Below are 22,482 nucleotides of genomic sequence, written 5' to 3'. Positions count from 1 at the left end.
TGTACTATTTTATTATGTGTGATACCTATGTTTAAAATTTGAATTTAAATTTTGTACTTGTGATATGATATTTTAAAAAAATTTAAGTGCTAGTTATATTTTGTAGAGACCGAATCATCTGGTTCAACAAATTTTATACCTATATAATTTTGTTATAACGACCGGTCTATTCAACCGAGTTATCCGGTTTAACCCGGTTTAGTCATGCGGTTCGACCAGTGACCCAGTGGTTCGACCAATAAACCAGTGACCCAGTACCTTCACCGGTTTGATGTCCGGTCCGGTTTTTAAAACACTGGTCGAGTATATTTGGAAACGTTTTGGACTTGTAGATGATGAAATTTAAGTTTAATTTATTATGTGATGTTATTTATTTTTATTATTTTTAATTATATATCATGTATTTTAGATTAATATTAGTTATCATTTTAAATTATAAGTTTAATTTGAATTTTATTTATTTTATATCAATTTTAATTTAAATAATTAAAATTATTATTTTAATTGCTATAAAATTTAATATTAATAAAATATTAATAAATAAAGTAAAATTGTGGGACCCAATATGAGTTCTTAAGAGTTGCACCATTGGAGCGAAAAATTAGTTGAGTTGCTTCAAGCTGACGTGACTTAATAGGTCCCACAAGAAACCCAAAAATGGGTTCACAATTGGAGATGCTCTTAGTATGGAAGTATTTGCGGCAAGGTTTGCATAGATTTTTGAGCTAACTACTCGTTTAATCTAAAGAAAAGTTTATTCACAGAGTTTAGTTTTAGATGATTGATTAGAAAAATCTGATTCGATTTAATTTATGCAATACATATTTGCAGTTCATTTAGTTTTGAATGATTGATATAAAGAATTAGATCAGATCTAAATCTAACTTCATACGATTTAATTTCAATTACAAAAAATATCTTTATTAATATTATAAAGATAATTAAAATAATAGATTTGATATAATGTATAAGATATAATATATTAAAAATTAATATAATAAAAGTTAATAGAGTAAACTAATCTAATAAATAATATTAAAAAATTGAGTATGTATAAGTAAATAATACAATATTTTATAGTAATAAAGAAATAAAAATGTGGTTTGGTTATATTTAGACTGGTTTATAAAAATCAATTTGAAATTTAAAAAAAATAAATTTACAGTAGAACAGACAACTCTTAAAGTTGCCTCAAGTAAAATGGTCAAACATGATAATCTTTATTCTCAAAATTAACATGCTTTTATATCATTTACTTTTGATATTTTTTATTTCCTAACACCAGAAATAGTTGATCTTTTAAAAAAAAGTCCAAAAACTTATGAATAACAATGTTGTATCCTCTATGTATCTATGAATGTAGTTTTATGATGATTGATTTTCTCATTAAAAAAGAATTAATGATGATTTTTGTATAAATTTTATTATGTTATATTGAAAAATAAAATGAATTAATTATTTTGAAAAGGGGAAAGATAAAAATTTCAAAATTTGATTTAAACGGAGTCATTTTTACAAAAATGACATTGAAACACGAAAAATTCTTGCATGGAAACTACCATAAACTCATATTCTTAGGAACAACCAATAAGAAGTGAGAAAAATTTTAATTTATTTTAATTTTAATTTCTTTTTATTTGGATATATGGGTGGTTGTGATTACGAAGGAGAGAGAAAATTTTGTATTTATCTTTTAATTAAGGTGAACACTCCGGTACCCTTGAATTTAGTTGGGTACCGGTACATTCCTCCGATCAAATGAAGATATTCAATGCTACATCATTTTTTAATATTATTTTATTTTTTAAAAAAATTAAAATTTAAATCAATTAACACTATGGGTACCGGTACCCAACTAAAATTAAAGGGTACCAAATAATTTATCTTTAAGTAATTAAAATTTTGTGATTAATTGTGAGTAAAAGAATTTTTTATCTATGTGTACTTAAGAATTTTCCTTGAAACACATACAGTATTATTCATATTCTTTTCAATTTTCAATTTTTTAAAATTGATTTGAATTTCAACACCCTACTCAAAGACAATATTTTAGTTTTATTATTTTATTTCAAAATTCTTTAGCCATTTGATTATGGGCAGCATGAATGGCATTAGGCATTCCGCAGGAGAAGATCCATGTGCCCCTACTCAATACTCAATACATGTGATATTAATTTCATAGATTGTGAGTGTGTGTAGAACCGCGGATTTTTTGGTCAAAACCATGTAAAAGCCTTTGATTCACCTCGTGATTGATCATAAATGTTTTTAAAAAAATGACTTGGAGTAACCCTTAATCAAGCTCAGTAATATATTTTAACAACCAAATGTATTGCATGGTCATGTACTCAATTAAGAAATAATCACATCACGACGTAGCCATGTGATGTAATTTATTACTTCTTCTCGTTGTTGTTTGTGGAAAAAACTGTTTTTAAACATTCATTTTGCAGGGGCTAATTTTATTTAATACATATTTTTAGTATGGTCTTAGTAAATTATTAATTATTTTAAACAAAAATATTGTAGTTGGTGTACAGGGTAGTTAGTTTACTCGTTAATTCTGTTCAAAGTCAGCATATCAAAAACTTCTACACAGAAATCGACAAAATGTAAACGACAATATTCCACAATATCAGAATATCATAGAAATGTTCATAAGGTTATATATATGTGCAAATGTGCCATAAGATCATAGCATAATATAATTAAATATTGACACATATTTGATAATATAGCACATGGAAACATCTTTGATTTCAAACAAAGTTTCTTCTTTTTGTTATTCTCATACAAGAGCAATTTCTGCAAGAAACAAGGTGCAGAAGATTCAGGTAACAAAATTCTCCATTCCAAAGTTTCATAGCAGATCTTTGGTAGCAGAATTGAATTATCTAAATAATTACACAAGAAATGATGTTCCACATAACTCCAAAATCAACAAAAATTCAAAAGAGGTTGTTAAGCTTCATTTGATTATGGAGATTGTATCGGATAGAATAGAAATGCACAAGAATATCGGAATCCAGCGCGACAATTGGAACGGTCTTTTACTGTCATCAGTTAACATGATGACTCTTTCTGCTTCATCAATGGTTGGTCTTGCAGCCGTTGCTTCGGCCGGAGCTGAATCATCTCTTCTCGCACTGAAAGTTTCTTCAACAATTCTTTACATGGCTGCAACTGGTTTGCTTCTGTTCATGAACAAAGTTCAGCCATCACAGCTTGCAGAAGAACAAAGAAATGCTGTTAGATTCTTTAAGCAGCTTCAAGGAGAGTTCAGAACAAGGCTTGCTCTTGAAAATGTTAACGAAGATGATGTCAATGAAGCAATGGAGAAAGTTTTAGCATTGGATAAAGCTTTTCCTCTTCCTTTGTTGGGTTCAATGCTCGAGAAATTTCCTCGAACTGTGAAACCAGCAGTGTGGTGGCCGCGAATGAAGAAGCCGAAACATCAGAGAGATTTACAAGGGAAAAATAATAATGGATGGAATATAAGGTTGGAAGAGGAAATGAAAAAGATTGTTAAGGTTTTGAAAAACAAGGATATAGAAAACTACTTGAAGTTGAGCAAAAGAGTTTTGAAATTTAACAAGATACTATCATATTCTGGTCCTATATTTACATGTTTTGCAGCTTTTGGTTCTGTGTTTTTGGGTTCTGTTAATGCATCTTGGCCTGTGATGCTTGGGATTATATGTGGAGCTATGGCAAGTGTTGTTAACACAATAGAACATGGTGGACAAGTTGGGATGGTTTTTGAGTTTTATAGGTCAACTAGCGGATTATTTAAGCTTATGGAAGAGACTATAGAGCTAAATGTAAATGAAGAAGATTATTGTAAAAGAGAAAATGGAGAGTTGTTTGAAATCAAAGTTGCTTTACAGCTAGGTAGAAGTCTCTCTGAACTTAGACAATTTTCTAATGATGATGATGATAATGCTTGTGAAGAGTTTGCTAACAAACTTTTTTAGTATTATTTGTTACATGTATTATACTATTGTTATGGGCTAATACATGAGTTTTAGACTTTAGCTTTAATAATAAATAGATGGAAATAAAAATTTGTTTTTAATTATGAGAAATTTTCAAAATATTTTATTGATTTTGATCAATTTATTAATCTTAGTTACTTAAATTAAGTAGTCCAAGCCCAGATAGTTAGGGTTAGAGTTTGTTATTAGTTACTTAAAATACAAGACACTTAGTCGTATATAAATACATATTGTAATTTAGTTTCTATTATTACCTTCAATAATAACAATCTTTATTCTTCATTCTCTCTCATTCTCTCCTCATTAAAAGTGTTTCGGGCACTAACAAATTGGTATCTAGAACTTCCGGTTAGTTTCTTGATCGTGTTTTCAAGAACTACACAATAGTGGTCGTGTTTCCAGATATTGTGAATCGTTTTGCTACTGAGGTGAATGGTGGCAACATTATTCCCAATTCTTAACAACAAGAATTGGATCCAATGGAGCAAGCAGATGAAATCCATGTTCAGTTTCCATGAAACCCATGAAGTTGTCTTCAATGGCGTTCCTGGACTTGTTGACAGCGCAACTGATGCTTAAAAATTCAGTCACAAGGATGCCAAGAAGAAACACTGTCATGCTGCATTTTGTATTCAGTCAACGATAGATGCGACAAATTTTGATCAGATTTATCATGTTGAATCGACTAAGGAGGCATGGGATATTATTTTCAAATATTATGAAAGAGGTGAGAATGTTTAAACAGTCAAGTTGCAGACACTGCAAAGGCAGTATGAATTATTGCAGAAGGGAGAAGAAGAAAATATTGCAGGATATGTCTCGAATGTGCAGAATCTTGTCCATCTCGTGAAAGGTTGTGGTGAAACCCTAACTGATAAGATGATATAGTTGAGATTGTAATGCGTACATTGACCTCTCACTTTGATCATATTATCATAGCTATTCAAGAATCTAACAATCTTGAAACCCTAAAACTAAAAGATTTGGTTGGTTCGTTAGAGGCACATGAGATGAGGATTGTCGAAAGAAAACACTACGCCAAACAAGTAAAAAGACAGCGCTTTTTTTGGCTTTAGGCAGCGCTTTAAAGCGCTGTCTATTCCACCGCTGCTGTAGGTAAAGGCAGCGCTTTTTTTAACCTTGAAAGCGCTGCTAAAGGCCCCCTTTAGCCAGCACTTTTACTTAGAAAGCGCTGCTAAAGGCCCCCTTTACGCAGCGCTTTTACTTAGAAAGCGCTGCTAAAGGCCCCCTTTAGGCAGCGCTTTTCTGAATTTTTTTTAAAGAAAAAGCCTCTTTAGGCGCTGCTAAAGGCCACCTTTAGCCAGCGTTTTTTTCTGAAAGCGCTGCTAAAGGCACCCTTTAGGCAGCGCTTCTCTTTTAAAGCGCTGTCTATTCCCAACTTTATGCAGCGCTTTCATATAAAATAAATTTTTACCAGAATTTTTGGCCATATTTTGCACCAGATTTTTACCATATTTGACACCAGATTTGATAGTTTTAATATATAAAACAACAACTTGAAAATTATACATATATATATCACCAAATTTGCATATACAAAAAATCTACATATATATAATTAATGATATATACAACAACTTGAAAATTCTAAAATGCTAAATTGATGTTAAATCTACATATTACTATCTTCGAGAATTTCTAAAAAAATAAAACAATGAACTTGTTAGCTCTATCTTCTACATCAGCACCTTTAAGTTGTATTTTGCCAAATTATGTGATTGTGCTTTTGTGTCAACTTCCATTTGTTTGCCAAATTTTGTTGTCAACAGCAGTCCCTGGAAAATCAGAAAGAGGTTGTCAACTATACATGAAACCAATGCTTTATATAAAATAATGGAACCATGACACATTTCAGAACAACCATTACATTCATCACATGAAATCAAAAGAAATGAAGGAGGATTAGTAACATCAAGAAAAATCAAGGAAATATAAACTTGAACAAAGGGCATATTTGACAAAGTTCATCATTATTCAAAACTATTTTATAAGCCATCCTGGAGATCCTGGAGAGCTTATGGAAATAAGCTGAAACAAACTTATAGACATATCATAAGGTGTTTCCATGAACTTTATAAAACTGTCTCACAAGTGTTTTATGTCAGTAGATAGATAGGCTTAAATGATTTAATCCAAGCATTTCCCGAGTTTAAATTCGAACCTGCATTGAAGGCATATAATATGCAGTCTCCATTCCATTTTTCACCTGCGATTTCATCAAGAAACTCAACATCAAACTATACCAATTCACATCGAGCAAACTGCCTAGAGTAGGCATGCCTCCATTTTAGCATATTCTCTCCTATTCCCGGACCAGGTTTCAGCCCTCCGCTGAAACCAAGAAAAAACAAAGGACCAAGAGCACTGACAAAAGAAAGAATAAAAAAAGAAAGAAAGAAAACAAACACATTGCTAGAGGCATAACCCTTATCATTCCACCATAATGATCGAGGTTAAATCCTAACCTCGAGCCAACAATACATCCAGATTACTGGAATGGGCACCGGACGAAGAATCCAATTGAGTAGCTATTCTCATAGTTCTGTTACCGTGATTTCTATTTTCTTCCCTAAATGGATGTCCATGGTTAGTTACCTGATGTAAATGAAGCATAGTAATCATACTAACAGCAACCAAAGCAGCATTGCCCACTATTCCACCCATATGATCCAACCCGAAAGATTTCTTCACAAAATTGAAACTCGAGACAAAAGCACTAATGAGTATATTAGATCTCTTCCCTTTATCAGCTACAAAATTCTCAGCTGTACATTTTGGTTGTCCAAAAACTTCAGGTGAAATAAGGCCGCTTGCATCCTGTACATCTCCAACAAAAGCAAGAGCTTCTTCAATGACTTTATATTTTTTACCACGGTGTTCCGACAGTCTCATTGCAAGAACAATTCTACTCTGTTCCAAACGAGCAATTGCAGCATCTCTTTCAACACGCTGCTGTGTCTGAATGGTCTACATATCAAACAGAATAAAATTATAATTTAGAACAAAACCATATTCAAAAAACAAATAAGGTGGGGCCGAAAAATTCATGATAAGGAAATCAAGCATATAATTAACTGATTAATAAACCTTCTCAAGTTCCAGAAGAAACTAAAGGACAAACAATGTCTACAACCTATATATATTGTCGGCTCATTTTATGCATTAAACATCTTAACCATCACATAAACCAAATAATATACCTTTACATTTTACTCATTAAATCATACTTATCCCTGTTATACAAACCTTCCTTTCCATGGAACATTATTTATATTCATTACCTTTAACAACAATTGGGCCATTCTTTATGAATACAAAGGCTATATTTCATCCTCACCGTCAAATGTTAATCTTGTAACAATAGTATTCTCATTGAGATGGAATTGTAATACATTGGTATTTGACTTCTATTATCATTATAAATAGCATTAACAGGTACATAGCATAATTAGGATTACCAATTGCAGCACAATAACATTGTTGCGGCAGGGCCCCTGGCGATACAGTGCCCTCCATTGTGTTGCAGTTCACAGGAGTCAGTTGCAGCCATTTTTGTGGTCTTCAAGATTCTCGAGCGCGGTCCTTATAGCATTAAGACTCTTCGCTTCACGAACAGGGTCATCGCCATCTTCACTCTGCGGCCGAAAATCCTTCACGAAAATAAAACCGGCACTGTCGCGTGTCGTTTCGGTGGCAACCGCGTCATTTTTAACGTGAGAGGAATTCGTGATATTCTTCAAGACAACATTCAAAATATACTCTACTGGTTTCAAGAAAACACTAGAGATAACAAAATGTTTCCAACAAACGTATCACTTCAGTTATTATTAATCTATCATTGTCAACAATGAACACGCATTAGAACTCATGAACACAAACATTGAAATAGATATAGATTAACATCGCAAAGGCATCCACACAAACATTAAGACTATAGTTTATCATTCAAGATTCGAGAATCATTGTAATCCTATCATATCAATATCACTAACCATGATAAATAAAAATGAAACAACTCCAAGATGAGCACTGAGAAGCAACCTATAATCCGTCAAACCTAGGTGAAGGCATACATGTGGCTCATTGTCAGATTCACCTCCAGTGTGCAGAACATGCCCTCCATACTGTGATATTTTCAACAAAAAAGATACACACACTATTAGTCAGAGCATCAAACTCAAACCTTACTAAAATAAATCATCTCTTATACACCAAACCATGGAAATTCGAAATATGACAATGACACTGACACGTGTCGGCATTATTTTTTTCAGGGGATTTTGGTGCTGTATATTTTATACATTTTTTCCATTTAAATATCATTGCAGGTAAGAAAATCTGATACTCTGAATTTATTTCCATTGAAGAGAGATTTGTTTTGTACACTTCTCTGCTCCCAAATCTGTGCAGCAGAAATAAAGAAAAAGTAATCACAAATACAAGCAACGAAAGAATATAGAAACAAATCACAATGCGAAAGGAATGTGACAAACCTCAGAGATGGAGTTTTCCAAGGTTAGGTCAGAGTGAGGGATTCGATCGTAGGCGTCACCGAATTCAACATAGACCTTCAAAAGCGAGTGATGAATTTAGTAGATTATTGCGGGAAAAGTGAGTGTTAAGAAGTTGGAAGATGAGGGAACCTGTGATGGAGAGAGACCAGAAGGGCATGACGCAAGAAGCTTGAAGGAGGAAGGTTCTGTGTTAGTTAAATTGCTAGATTTCTTCTCCTTCTCCATGGCTACGTCGATGAGAGAGTTAGAGTTTGATGCTTCCACTGACCCAATAATGCCATGGTTCAAAGTATATGTCACATCTGAAGGTTTCTTCGTTAGGGTTTCCTTTGTTTTGTGAGAAAAAGAGCGGATGTGAACGGAGGGCGGAGAGGAGAACGAAGACTGTGAAAGGAGGGACAGCGACGGCTGTGAACGGCGGGCGGAGGGAGTTCGTGCTCTTGCAACTGTGAACGGAGGGAGAACGACGGTTGTTAATAGAGGGTGGATGGAGTTCGTGCTTGTGCGTCTGTGGAAGAGAGAAGAGGGAATTAGACTGAATTTAGGGCTTCTGTCATTTTGTTTTAATTTTTATAAATGGCCTAAGGCAGCGCTTGTTGAAAGCGCTTTCTAAAGAGGGTCTTTAGCAGCGCTTCCTAATATGGGCCTTTTAGCGCTGTCTAAGATGGGCCTTTTAGCAGTGCTTTTCATAAGCGCTGTCTAAGATGGGCCTTTTAGCAGCGCTTTCACACAATTTCGTGTGTGCTTTCCGTATTTTGTTTTTTATTTAACTTATAGCAGCGCTTTTGGAAATAAGCGCTGTCTAAGGTGCGCTGCCTAAAGTCATTTTTGGCATAGTGAAATGGGTTCAAGATTCGATACAAGCACTATAGGCTCAGACATGAAAGAAGCATGGCGGTTCTAACAAGTTCAAAGGAAAAAGAGACAAGACTCGGAGCAAGAAGTCTTGGTCGAACCCTCAAAAGCATAAGGGTGATGGTAGGGCTTTTGAATCCTCAAAAAGAGGGAAAGGAAACTCTTTTCAGAAAGACAAAGAAAAGAATAAAAGGTGTGCGGTGCTATAACTGTGAAAAATAGGGTCATTTGGGCAAGAATTATTGGTACAAGAAAGACAAGTGAGTGACAAAAGGCAAGAAAGAAGGAGCGAACCTTGCATGCCAAGATTCAGATGATTATGAATATATGGTGGTTATGTCTGCAGTTGCAGATGAGCATGTCAACGCCAAAATATGATTTCTCAACACAGGCTGCTCGAGTCACATTATTCCTAGAAAAGTGGTTAACAGATTTCCACGAGTCGAAGAATAGCAAGGTCAAACTTGCTGATAATAGCTCGTTAGAAGCAGAAGGTATTAGCAACATAGTTATTCAAAGGAGCAACAGAGCAAAAGCCATGATCAAATTTGTACTTTCTGTGACTGGAATGAAATGCAATTTTCTAAGTGTTAGATAACTGGTTGAAAAAAGTTTCTCAGTGGTTATGAAAGATGAAGCTTTTGAATTGTTCAACACTCAAAATAGTTTGGTCTGAAAATCTCCCCTGTCGAAGAATATGAAACTTAAGACCATGATCAGTTCGACTGAGGTACAATGCCCAAAAACAGTTGTCGACCACAAGAATAGTTGGTTGTGGTATTTGAGGTTTGAACATCTATCCTCATACTTGCACTTCTAGTATTTTCTCTCAGGATTTGCATTAACTTTAAAATAAACATCTTCATTGAAAGATGATGTCAACAATTTTGAGTGATTCTTCCATTTGAAGACATGCTTGACTTTGAACTTTTTGAGATTTTCATTAACGATGGAGGAATATGGAGGATGGAGAAGACGAAAATGAGGATTTGGTTAATTATATTTGCATTAACTTTCTTAGATTATTTCAATAAGTGAAATACACATGTGGAATAAACATTAAAGAAAAATGAGAAAAAACAGTGTCACGTCAACTTTTATGATGACTGGGTCTGATGAAGGTGCAAAATAAGAGAATCTTCAAATGTTAGAAAAGTTTATCAAACTCTTTTTTACAGAGAATTTGTCAAAAATAGTCCGAATGATCGGGGAAATAGATATTAACCACAATATCATTATTATATCATCATTACATGATTAACATACACCTACATCTCAAAGCTTAATTCATAATATTGTTTAATAAATAATTATCAAGTGATAATGAAACATTTGATATACTTAGTTGGCCCAAACCCTCCTTAGATTGAAGGTTTGATTTTCTTTCCACCACAAATTTATCTTTTAAAACTTCAATTAATTAATTAATTAATTTTTCAAAAAAAAAATTAAAATCATAATTAAAAAAGTTTATTTATTTTGTAAATAAATAATAATTATTTAATAATATTATTTTATTTTATATCATAATTAACAATGTTATATATGAATATTATATTTTTGTATCCAAATCATACCACGGCAAGTTATTACTCCCTCCGTTCCAAAATAAGAGTCTTTCTAGTCTAGAAAAGTTATCCTAAAATAAGAGTCTTTTTGTGTTTTTAATACAAAATTAATTAATTTTTATTAATTTTTCCCTAATAATTATTGTGTGCATTACTGATTACATCATACTATACCTTTACAACGACCAATAATAATTAAGAACAGTTCTATAAAATTGTTATATTTAATTATTAAATCATTAATTTTCTTAATCTATATACAACAACCTTAAAAAAAATTATTTTGAGACGAAGTAATATCCCATCTCAACAAAACACACGATGTATTAATACTATCTAAATTTTTTTTTAAAAAAGTTATTCAATACAATCATAAAAAAAAAACTAAAATTTAAAAAATATCAAAATAACGAATTAAAAATACAAATAAGTCTAAAAAATTAGACAAATATTTATCGACTAATATATTAAAAGATATGGACAAATATTTAGATATAAAAATAAATACACTAAAATTTTAATAAAGATAACCCTAAAAATCAAAATCACGATCAATATAGTTATTTTATTCAATTATGTTAAAAGTGCATAGTATTTATGGAAAAAAATATATCTTCTACTAGTAATTATATTCGTAATTTCATTGTATAAGTTTGATTTTATTATATCATATATGTAAATTATTTATTGCAAAAAATATAAATATAACAAAACATCGCTATCTATTCCTAATTTAAAAAATCAATAAATGTTAATTAAAATTAATTTCGGGACGTCGGCACTAATTTAGGCGAAAGTAAAACATGATTTCATATTTTAAAACCAAAAAAAAATGGTCATTAATTTGTTTGTTGAGCTTTTGAAAGGGTCTCTTCTTTTCTCTTCTCACATCTTCAATTCTCGTGATTCAGATTCACTCATTCATCATCATACTAACAAACACTAATGCGCAACAACCTCTCACAAATCTCTCTCAATTGTTAAGATCCGGAACACAATTGAATTGATTGATCGGTGTTGAAGATGATTCAGCTGTTATTCACGGTGATATTTTCCGAAGCAGCGACGATTGCGTTGCTGTTGTTCAAGACTCCGCTGAGGAAGCTTGTGATAATGGGGTTGGATCGGTTGAAGCGAGGGCGTGGACCGCTTATGGTGAAAACGGTTGCGGGGACTCTTGTTGTTGTGTTGTGTTCTAGTGTTTATAGTATGGTTAATCTTCAGAAACGGGAGATCGAAGATGGCGGGGCTGTTAATCCTACCGATCAGGTTCTTATGGCCAAGCATCTCCTCGAAGCAACACTCATGGGTATTCTTTCTTTTTCTTTTGCATGACTGATTAATTTTTTATTCATATCTTGGAATGTTTTATGTATTCAGATTCAATGGTGAATGGTGTAGCAATGTTATTTGCAATTGCTTGCTTAATTAATTCATTGAGTTCTTTGCATTCTGTTTGTGATTTCATTTGTGGCCTTAAATATAAGCATATAGAGACATTTTTGTACGTGTATTTGTCCCATTACATTATTAATTTTGCTTCTATTTAAGGTCCAAGGAGTATCTATTATGCATTGAATTGAATTCGACACGGATATTGAATTTGACACAGACACCCGATATGACACGAGTATAGACACATTGAAGCAAAGAAAAAGCAGTTAGTTTTATTGGACACATTTGTCTGAATTGTTGTATGGATGTCATACGCGGATGTGGCTCGATCACATAGTGACGTCCAATCAAAGAGTATCTGTGCTCCATAGATTGTCCATGAGGCTTCATTGATTGTTTGCCTAATTCTTTATTTGCTTCATAGGTTGTCCTTGATGCTTCATTGATTGTTTGCCTAATTTTTTATTGGGTTATTCTTTGAATGTATGTGTTGCTTTTTACTGCTGATTTTTACAACGGCTTAGAATGAATGTTGAAGAAGCATACGTGTGAGATATTTGAATTTCTAAACTAGATGAGAAATGTGAGCTTTAGAAAATGTTTTTGTTACTTGCTTATGGTATTACTTACTTAGGACTCTGTCTCACAGCCAGAAAGCATCTAGTATTCTGTTGAACTTTACAGCTTAGATTGTATTCTGTTGAACTTTTCAAAATATTTCTGTCTTCTTTGATTTTCACTACCTCGGTCACATTTTTACAAACATAGCTAAGAAGGTAAAATTATATTTCTTATATCCGACAAAAAATATGCTGTTGAGTTGCTGAGGATTTAATTAACGGCCTTCTCTATGGCATGTGAGCATTATTCATCCTTGGTCAATTATTCATTTATTTGCAGGTTCTGTCCTTTTTCTTGCACTCATGATAGACAGACTACACCATTACATAAGAGAACTCCGGATCCGAAGAAAGAGCATGGAAGCAGTTAAAAAACAAATGCGAGGGTCCGAGGATGCCAAAAACACAACTTCAGAGGAAACTAAAACAATGGAGCAAGAAGCAGCTAAGTTGAGGGCGGAAGTTGATCGGCTAGAATCTGAACTGCACTCCAAAAATAAAGGGGTCGGTGCTGCAGAAGCCAGTATAGGTGCTCTGAGAAAACAATCTGAAGGGTTCCTTCTTGAGTATGACCGCTTACTTGAGGAGAACGAGAACCTCCGTGGCCAACTAAAATCCGTTGACATGAGATTCTCACGTTCAAATTCCAAAAAGAATACGTGAGAAACATTTAAGGCGGCTTCTTTTCTTCTATACTTTTTTCGGGATTTCCATGGCAGTTTGCAGGTAACAGTTTATCAATCCTTGTAACATGCTTCTCAAGAAATAGGAGGAGTTTCACTTCATAGTTGAATTTGGACCAATTTTGTCCTAACAAAGTGTGAGTTTCTTTTTGAGTGATGACAGAAATATAGTGCTGATTTGTTTTTTCTGCACATATGTAACTTTTACAGCTTCTGATCCTTCACTATGAAGGGATGCCCTGAAATAGTTCTTGATATCTCCTGGAACTTAATTTATTTTAGAATTATATTTTTTTTTTTCTATTTAAGCCGTGTTTTTCTTGTGCCAGAGTGTTCCCTTCTTAACTGTTCACTTCTCTCGGTTTATTTTTTCTATTCATAATTTTTTTTCTATCTAAGCAATGTCTTTCTATGGGATTTAAGAAATCTATTAGCTATTGGATTTTGGATTTGTGCCTTAAATCAATAAATGAGCCAAATAGAATTTTTGGTTACAACATGTTTATCTGGAAAATCAAGAGAAACATAAATTGATATATAGAGATGTATTACAATTACAGATGGAAAAACCACTTTAACTCCAAAGTAGAAGATTCTCAAAGATGAGTGATTAAGGCCCAAAAGAATATGAATTTAGGAAAAATCACATATACGTTTAGATTTTGGATATGCATATTCGGACACATCCATATTAAACATTACCAACGCTTTTGTGAGTGAGTCGTCCCATATTGTTCAAAAAAATGATCGAAGGTGCACCTTTGTATTCATATTAGGATGAATTCAGAGTTGCATATCTAGAATACACTCTGTTAGCTCAAACCAGCTAATTAGTAACAGATGTAGAAACTTGACGAAAAACATAAACTAACATCTAAATACGTAACATTACATAGATAATCGTCAACATAAATTTAACATTACATTTCATCAGAACGTTGCAAAATCATTAGAACATTTTCTGTCAATCTTGCAGTTGGCGCATCCACTTCAATCAGACCATTTGTTTCGTAATGGTGAAATATGTTGGAACAAGTTTGGCTCTGCAACCATCCTTGAGTTTTGATGATAACAAAGCTTAATATGTATAGGGAACAATTTTTATTCTAATTAGTTTGTTAAGTGCGTAGATCAAAGAAAACAGATTATGACTCTGAAGAAGTCAAGTATGGACGAAGCAAACTTTGAATTATAGATGCACTATGAACCAAAGGAAGAAACAAATGTGTGTTTAAATGAAAGTCAGGCATCTGGTTTACCAAGTCTATACCTCTGCAATAATCTATTCAAAATGGCTCTGCTTAAGACTCTGATATTTCGAGTCTCTGGACTCTTAACTCTATAGACTCTGAAGTCTCATTGTCACCAGATTCTAAAGACAGGCTCTGAACTCTACTCAAGCTTCATCAACTTGTATTCGAAGCCTCTGACTAAAAGATAATGATTGAAAGAAGAATATATGGCAAGAGCCTCAACTAAAAATCTAGAAAAAGGATTGTACTATTTTACCATAGTTGTTTTCACTCGTTCCATCCTCACACCCATTATTCGCTGCAAGCATCTTAATACAACTGTGAAATTAAAGATATTCCAATTCCACCCTCCAACGAATTTATTCTTCATCTATATAAAGAGGCCTTGAAAGTTTGAAAGAAATGGAAGTGTGAAAGACAAGAACAAAGCATAGAGAAAAGAAAAGAAAGAACAACAACAACAAGAAGAAATTCTTTGAAAGAAAACCTTCATTACTACACTTTGAACGTTTCATTGTATATTTTCTAGAGTGTAAAGGTTTGAAATTCATTTTTGTGTATCAACTTTTTGAGAAGCAATTTGTAAACACAATCTTTGTTTTGTAACTCTGATTTAGTTCCTTGAGAGACTAGAATATTGTCAGTATTCTCAAGAAGTCTTTGACAAGTTGTCATTGAGGTTGTAATTAAATCTTTGATTAGTGGATTAGTTCTTATTGAGAAGGCAAAATCACCTTGATGGGTGAACTGGAATTAGCTTAGTTAATGTCGAACCAGGATAAAAATACTTATGTTTTTATTTTTGTTATAAGTTTTGTTGTTTGTGTTCTTGGGTAGGAATAAGTTTTAATCTAAAAACCCAATTCAAACCCCATTTCTTGTGTTTCTTTGAACCTTCAATTGCATCAAAGCTCCGGTTTTGGTATTGATTGTTTATATCAAACACTTAATCGTGTCAGATAAAGATCCAATTTTGAAACAAAAAATGGCAGCTATTAACAATGACAAAGATCATTAATCTACTAAACCTTCACTCTTTGATGGAGACAAGTTTGATTATTGGAAGGATATAATCGAAAGTTTCTTCCTTGGTTAAGATGTAAACTTGTGGGAATCTTCCTCACCTACTCTTTGATATGTTATTTCATGTTGTCATAAGCTTTCATGAATCTCCCATGGATCACTTTTCATTCGGTAATGATAGATATATTTAATTTATCATCCTTCGGCACATCATCATCATTAAAACATAGTATTTTCCAGTGAGTGTAAATCTCATCCATACGTATCGATGTAGCAACCTTCATTTTCTTTGCAATTAAACAAGCACGTGGAAGATTCTACATCTTCCTAAGTGTACAACCACACTTTGAACCATCTGATCCTATTTTCTTTGCTCGCTTGGCTTCATGATATATAAAATTCAAACCCATTGGAGAGATGTTGACAACTAACTCTGAATAAAGGATGTTGTCTTTGAATCGATGTTATAATACAATAATGCTTTGACCAAAAGATGTTCGTATCTCATTCTATTTGTATCTCCAACCGAAGGATGGATCTTCTTTTCGGTAGTCTAACAAATAAGAACTCCACAGTTAAGGAGGGTTGACTTGGAGTAGTATTTGGAAGGGTGATATTATGGGAAGTTTCCCAGAAAGCGTGTGAGTGAGAAAAAAGAATGCTGAAAAACATGTATTAGTTTGTGGGACCCGTTAGTAATCTTGAAAGTTGTCTGGGGTATTACAAATGGTATCAGAGATAAACCTCTCCTGGTACGATTTGGTTCGGGGACGAACTAAGTGGAAGTTGGTGGACATTCAACATCTGAGGCCGAAGAGGGGGAAGGAGCATCGACCAACCTTGAAGACTTCGAAGGTCACGTAGCAGTCAGGGCGGGCAAAATTTCTCTCCTAAGATGGTGGATTGCTTCTTCATTCTTCATCGAATATGCAAATAATGATTACTAAAGTAAGCTCATTATATATAAAATAATTGACGACAAGGGGACAAAATACATTTGAAGCTAATAAAAATTTACCTTCCTCTCCTCAATGGTGTGAGCATCCATTAATAAACGGGTCTCAATAAGCCATTTGAAATGTTTCTATGAAACCTCGTCCCGAGGAGTACATCCCTAGCATAACCCAACTCTTTGACGAAACCATCCAGTCATCTTTTTAGATAAAGATCCTCCTGCGATAAATAATTTTCTTTATAGACATACAATTCATTCCCCATCATAAAATGACATTTATTCCAATACTTGAGAAACAAGCTAGTACATATGTCTTCCACCCTGATCCCTATGGTGCATACCGTTACATGATCCTTTTTATGGAGAGGGATGACCAGAAAGAATCTATTTTTGAAATGCTTAAGACCCTTCGAAAATGTTCCGAAGTTATGAATAAGTTTCACTAGATTAATCAAATCTTGACCCTGTGTCTGAACCATAAAGCTATGTTGTAATTTGAAGAGATGGAAGAAAATGGACAAAGATGGTTTCCCCTTTTGATATTCACAATAGTACTGCAAAACTTTAACATATGTCCAACTCGCAAGTTACGGCTGCTAGGGGGCAACAATCAAGTGATTCAGGACTTCTATTTCAAAGCTCTTAAAGGGCAACTGAAGGCCCATGACCGAGACGCTACATTCATAGAAAGGAACGACACGTTCACAATAATCAGTACATATTCTATTGTCTTCATTGGGGATCAATAAACCTCAATCCAAAGATTGACCTACGTCTAAAAAGGCTTCATCGAGATCACCTTCACAAACAACAGCAGAGACAATTTATGAAGAAACACGATTAACCCATGAGGCTTAAGTATCTTCTTTTAATTGTCGACTCATGATGAACATTACTTTCCTTAAGTACATAAAGGAATGGTGTCGTAGAGAATGTAGATAACAATGAAGCTAAAATAATGTCTCAAGAATATGAGAAAGTAACTCTTCAATAATTGTGTGATAACTTACTTAAAGCAAAAAACCTATCATTTCTCCATATAACCTCGGAGAGGCACTAAAGTATTTCAGTTCCCGGAGATCATTATGATGGAAGATACAGAAAGACATTTGAAGCATGAACGCATTAGAGGCGCGAATTCCCAACAACAATAATATCTTCTCTTGACATTCCATTAAATCTAAAGGAATCACCTGTGTAAACGGGGTGAATACGATAAACCCTCGCACTATCATACAATCACAAGGGCTTGGGGGAAATTGTTATAGGTTGACCTGGGCGACCATCGACACGACCCATAGAAAACAATGATTCACTCCAATTTCTCCAGCACATGGAAATTACCATGAAGAAGAGTGCATGATATCCAGGACCAGGATACATCCAACGACTCCTGCATCGCGCACCTAGAGCATAATGGGTTGTTATAACTGATCCACTATATAAAGGGTACGCACACTAATTTCAAGTACAAAATTTCAAATTCAAATTTCATTCATGTTTCTCCTCCTTACAGGTCAGTCCATTCTCCACCACATTTGACGCTAAAGTTCACCCACCTTCCTCGCAACCATCGTTCTTCGATCAATTTCGGTTCCATAATAGGAGAAGTGGGTCTTCCCAATATGCATGCAAATTTTTCCTAGGATGCAGACTACTGTGTGGATATCATCCCATCGACTGAAGATTACGTCAAAGAGTGTAAGTTTTGAAGCGAGCAGTGTTATTCTCCATTTCTTTCACTCTGATCTTTCAACACGATCGTCTTGCTTATGGGTATGTCTTATTCATCTCTGAGTGCTCCTCAGGAGGCTCTTTAGAGAACCCTTTTTTCTTATTCTATTATTTAAAAATCTGGTTAGACTTTCGTCATAATTCACCATCAAAGTGAAAAGGAATGGAAATGTTGAAGACAATTTCTCATAGACAACGACAATTAATTCAGGATGGATTTTTCCTCCTCAGAATGAAATGTGAATTAGGATTTGATGGTAAATTTATGCATTTGGCTCTAAATACTCCATGCTTTGGTTCAACGACGAAAATTGGAGGAGGGGTACCTACAAACACTTCAAAGCCCAAGTTATTGCCGGCTGAAAGCGAGAGATATGTATGATTAAAATAGTGTGTATCTGAATATGAATTCTTCATTTGACTTTTATAGTAAAGTCTTAGAGTTTTTGTTCATATAATCTTCTCTTCGAAACCCTTTTCTCAAGCGATGGGTATTCACAGATCTCTAGAATCTAGATCTCTATTCTTCTTGATCCGACGTAATCACTTCATGAAGCATTTTGGGTCTTTTATTTCGCAGGCCATCTCTCTTCTTGGAACTTCGCCAAGTTGGAGGGTTTAACTTGCCACCCCCAAGTTATACCTGGCACCCCTCCTATATTTTGTTATGACAAAAATGCCCTTACTATTATTTATCCTACAAACAAAGAAAATACGAAAAAAAATCACTAAGGACATGTAGTAAAAAGTAAATTTATGGTATCCAATTCGAAATTTCCGATATCCAAATACGAGTTTTACTAGAAATTGTGTGTAAATTACAAAATTTCTGGAGGCAATTTACCTGAAATTTTGAAAATTTTGGTGTTGCTCAGAAATACCAAAGAAAATGCAGGAAATTTCTAAAATTTCCATTTAATAACAAAATTTCCCGACAATTTTGTAATTTCCGATATATCGAAAATATTTTTATACTAGAAATTTTGTGTAAGTCTATAGAAAAATTCTATACTTGTGTGGGCCATACCGGCAGCTTCTTCTATGAATTCCCGTATAGATTTTACGAAGTTCTTCACCGCTAATGCTGTAAGTTTTCTATGTAACATATATACTTTTTAAAGGTTTTCTCGTCTCTATGATATTGATAGTTTACTCTTTTTTAATTGACAGATATTTAAGTCTCGATCTAAAGTTTTAGCATAGGCACAAGCTACTAGTAAATGGCATGATATTATTATATTATTGTTGCCACTGTTCGTTCTGATTCTGCTAATGGAAAGAATGAGAGGAAAGATGAATTGATTATGGATTATGAGAGAGGATGAAATACAAAATAAAGAATGTGTCTGAAAGCAATAACTCCTCAGAAGGCATTTATAGTATGAAATATAAATGTCCTTTTAGGTTGAGATTTGTTCCTAGCGGTATTGGTTGGAAGGTGATTGTTAGGTGCGGGATGCACAATCATAAACTATCTGAGGATTTAGAAGGCCATGACATATTTGGCAGTCTAACAGATCATGAAAGAAAGTTTGTGAATAACATGATGAAGTACAATATGGCTCCAAGGTACATAATCGTTGCTTTGAAAGACAAGGATCCTCAAAACCTCACGAGTGTTACCAAGGTGTATAAAGCTAGAGCTACATACAAATTGAGCAAGAGAGGTCCATTGTAAGAAATGTAGATGTTGTTGAGTCTTATTCATAGAGAGAAATACATCCTGATTCAGTGAAGTTGTTGAATATGTTTAATTTGGAGTTGATTTTTGATTGCACATACGAGACAAATAGGTAGAGAATATTTGATTTCATATCCTGATATCCGTTGTAGATGTTGATTTATTAGTTTGATTATGTGCATCTTGATCGTACATGTATCAGATACCACTACTTGAGATTGTTGGTATTACGTCAACTAAGTTGACGTTTTCAGTTGGCTTTGCTTATTTGAAACATGAAAGAGAGGAGAATTTCAAATGGGAACTAGAGAATCTCTAAGAGTTGTTCTCTTCAGAGAAATTGCTTCTTAAGGTTGTGGTGATGGACTGGAAACTTGTGTTGATGAATACCATGCAATTTGTGTTCTCAAATGTAACTCATGTGTTGTTTTCATTCCATTTTCAAAGAACATTAGTATGAAATGTAAAGAGTACGTTAAATCAGAAAGACAAGAACATGTCATGGATCTATAGAATAATACCATGTATTCAAATACAAAAAAATAAGTTTGTTGAACACTTCAAGCACTTTGAGAGTGATTGTGCTGATATTTGTTTGTTTGTTAAATATGTGAATGAAACATGGTTGACACCTTACAAAGAAACGTTTGTTGCTAATTGGACTAACAGAGTCACTCATTTAGGAAACTCAACAATAAATAGTTACACAGAACATGACACTTTAATATTATTACATAACTTATCATATTTTAACATATATTTCTATGTATGGTTTTTAGGGGGTCTGCTCATTGGAGACTAAAAAACATGTTGACTACAAGCGGGGGGGATTTATGCCAAAGTTGAAATGCTGTGAGCACCATGTTGAAGTTGCAGTTAGGTTCAATCAGAGTGTCATTTCAAAAAAGTTGTCAATATTGAGCATCGGTATAACACTCCATTCTATGTCAGGTTGCACGGTTTTGTCTCAAGACAATGTATACAGCTCATTGGAAAGGAACTAGAAAGAATAAAATTTGTTGGTTCAAGCCAAGAAATATGTGGTTGCTTCATTAAAACAACACATGAGTTACCGTGTGTGTATGTCAGCTTGTCGGTTTCTAAATACTAGGCAATTTCGTTCCTTTAGACTCAATTTGTATATTTTAGACAAAATTGCACATTGCAGAGCATGAGGTCAGTCATGATGAGAGTGGTACAAAGTGGGATTTAGAAGCAGAGTGTAAAGAGTTGAAAACATATTTCAATACTTGGGATATTGTAGACCAGGGGGTGTTAAAGAAAAAGGTTCGGGAACTAACACATCCATACATAACTTTTATGTGTCCATCGCCGGTGAAGTACAAGCCAAAGATATGAGTTAAGAAGAATGGAAAGAATTAACCAAGTGACGTGCATCAGGATCCTAGCCAGCGGGAGTATGCCGAGGACTTACATGGAAGTCTGACTATGAAGCGATCATGCACAAAATCAACACCAAGTCAACCGTCAAGTATGTCGATTGGTAGCCAACCACCCATCAAATCTTCAAGACATATTTACTTGTCATAATTTCCTGCTTACATCGATGACATTATTGATGTCGGTGACTGTTAAGTGTCAAGAGTAGTTTAATTTTCATATAAAAATGTGACACTTTTAAGCTCTTTCCTTTGCTTTTGAGTAAAATAGCTTATGTAAATAAGTGATTTTGGCTAATGTACATATTTGATTTTTTTATGTGTTTGCTAGTATTTCAGTGTTTGGTGATCACAAAGGTGCAGCAAAAGTCGAGAAAAAAAACCGAAGAATCAAAGATTTGTGGGAGAAGGTTCGCCCGGCGAATCTTAAGTAAGGCATAGGCGAGTGGAGCAATTTCTTGGGCAAATTTCTGTCTTGGTTCGCCCGACAGAGCAACTGGCTCGTCGGGTGAAAGTAGATATTTTTTCCGAAATCTTCATTTGCACTGTTGCTGACGTGGGTGACTTAGTGGGCTTCGCCCGGCAAGAGAATGGTTTCGCCCGGTGAATCTGAGCGTGCAGACCATGCTTTTAGGTACTTGGTTAGATATTTTGAGGATTCATTCCATCTTTGGCTCTCTCTCTCTCTCTCTTGACCTAAAAACACCATTGTTAGAGAAAAATACCCCTTTTCTTCATTTTCACATAAAATCATAGCTTTCAACCATCAATCTTTGAGACTTCAA

At 34.0% G+C, this 22,482-nt stretch overlaps 3 protein-coding genes and 1 pseudogene across 3 annotated transcripts; 2 read left to right on the top strand and 2 right to left on the bottom strand.

Moving 5' to 3' along the window:
- Positions 1-2,732: 2,732 nt before the first annotated feature.
- LOC131599893 (probable F-box protein At4g22030) lies at positions 2,733-4,052 on the top strand. Its single transcript, XM_058872134.1, has one exon. The coding sequence runs from the start codon at positions 2,742-2,744 to the stop codon at positions 3,972-3,974; it is 1,233 nt and encodes a 410-aa protein (XP_058728117.1). The 5' UTR covers positions 2,733-2,741; the 3' UTR covers positions 3,975-4,052.
- A 1,518-nt stretch (positions 4,053-5,570) lies between these two features.
- LOC131598034 (plastid division protein PDV1-like) lies at positions 5,571-7,318 on the bottom strand. The gene is made up of 3 exons (XM_058870682.1): positions 7,298-7,318; positions 6,178-6,983; positions 5,571-5,791 (listed from the first exon to the last, which is right to left on the bottom strand). The coding sequence occupies exons 1-2, from the start codon at positions 7,316-7,318 to the stop codon at positions 6,477-6,479; spliced, it is 528 nt and encodes a 175-aa protein (XP_058726665.1). The 3' UTR covers positions 5,571-5,791; positions 6,178-6,476.
- LOC131599892 (nudix hydrolase 9-like) lies at positions 6,852-9,045 on the bottom strand. The gene is made up of 5 exons (XM_058872133.1): positions 8,660-9,045; positions 8,510-8,584; positions 8,362-8,418; positions 7,475-8,140; positions 6,852-6,983 (listed from the first exon to the last, which is right to left on the bottom strand). The coding sequence occupies exons 1-4, from the start codon at positions 8,753-8,755 to the stop codon at positions 7,976-7,978; spliced, it is 393 nt and encodes a 130-aa protein (XP_058728116.1). The 5' UTR covers positions 8,756-9,045; the 3' UTR covers positions 6,852-6,983; positions 7,475-7,975.
- Positions 9,046-11,770: 2,725 nt separating this feature from the next.
- Positions 11,771-13,959, top strand: LOC131595431 (uncharacterized; annotated as a pseudogene).
- The last annotated feature ends 8,523 nt before the right edge of the window (positions 13,960-22,482 follow it).

The sequence above is a fragment of the Vicia villosa genome, linkage group LG4 (genome assembly GCF_029867415.1).
Source record: "Vicia villosa cultivar HV-30 ecotype Madison, WI linkage group LG4, Vvil1.0, whole genome shotgun sequence".
Lineage (NCBI taxonomy): Eukaryota > Viridiplantae > Streptophyta > Magnoliopsida > Fabales > Fabaceae > Vicia > Vicia villosa.
This window is presented reverse-complemented; position numbering and strand designations above follow the sequence as displayed.

Bases quoted from the DNA above. Each gene is read 5' to 3' on its own strand.
- LOC131599892 (XM_058872133.1), bottom strand. From the start codon at position 8,755: ATGGAGAAGGAGAAGAAATCTAGCAATTTAACTAACACAGAACCTTCC. The intron at 8,585-8,659 runs GTTCCCTCATCT...TCGCTTTTGAAG, and splicing joins CTGGTCTCTCTCCATCACAG to GTCTATGTTGAATTCGGTGA. The intron at 8,141-8,361 runs GTATCAGATTTT...AAAATATCACAG, and splicing joins TCAATGGAAATAAATTCAGA to TATGGAGGGCATGTTCTGCA.
- LOC131598034 (XM_058870682.1), bottom strand. From the start codon at position 7,318: ATGGCCCAATTGTTGTTAAAG. The intron at 6,984-7,297 runs GTAATGAATATA...TTTGATATGTAG, and splicing joins TGGCCCAATTGTTGTTAAAG to ACCATTCAGACACAGCAGCG.
- LOC131599893 (XM_058872134.1), top strand. From the start codon at position 2,742: ATGGAAACATCTTTGATTTCAAACAAAGTTTCTTCTTTTTGTTATTCT.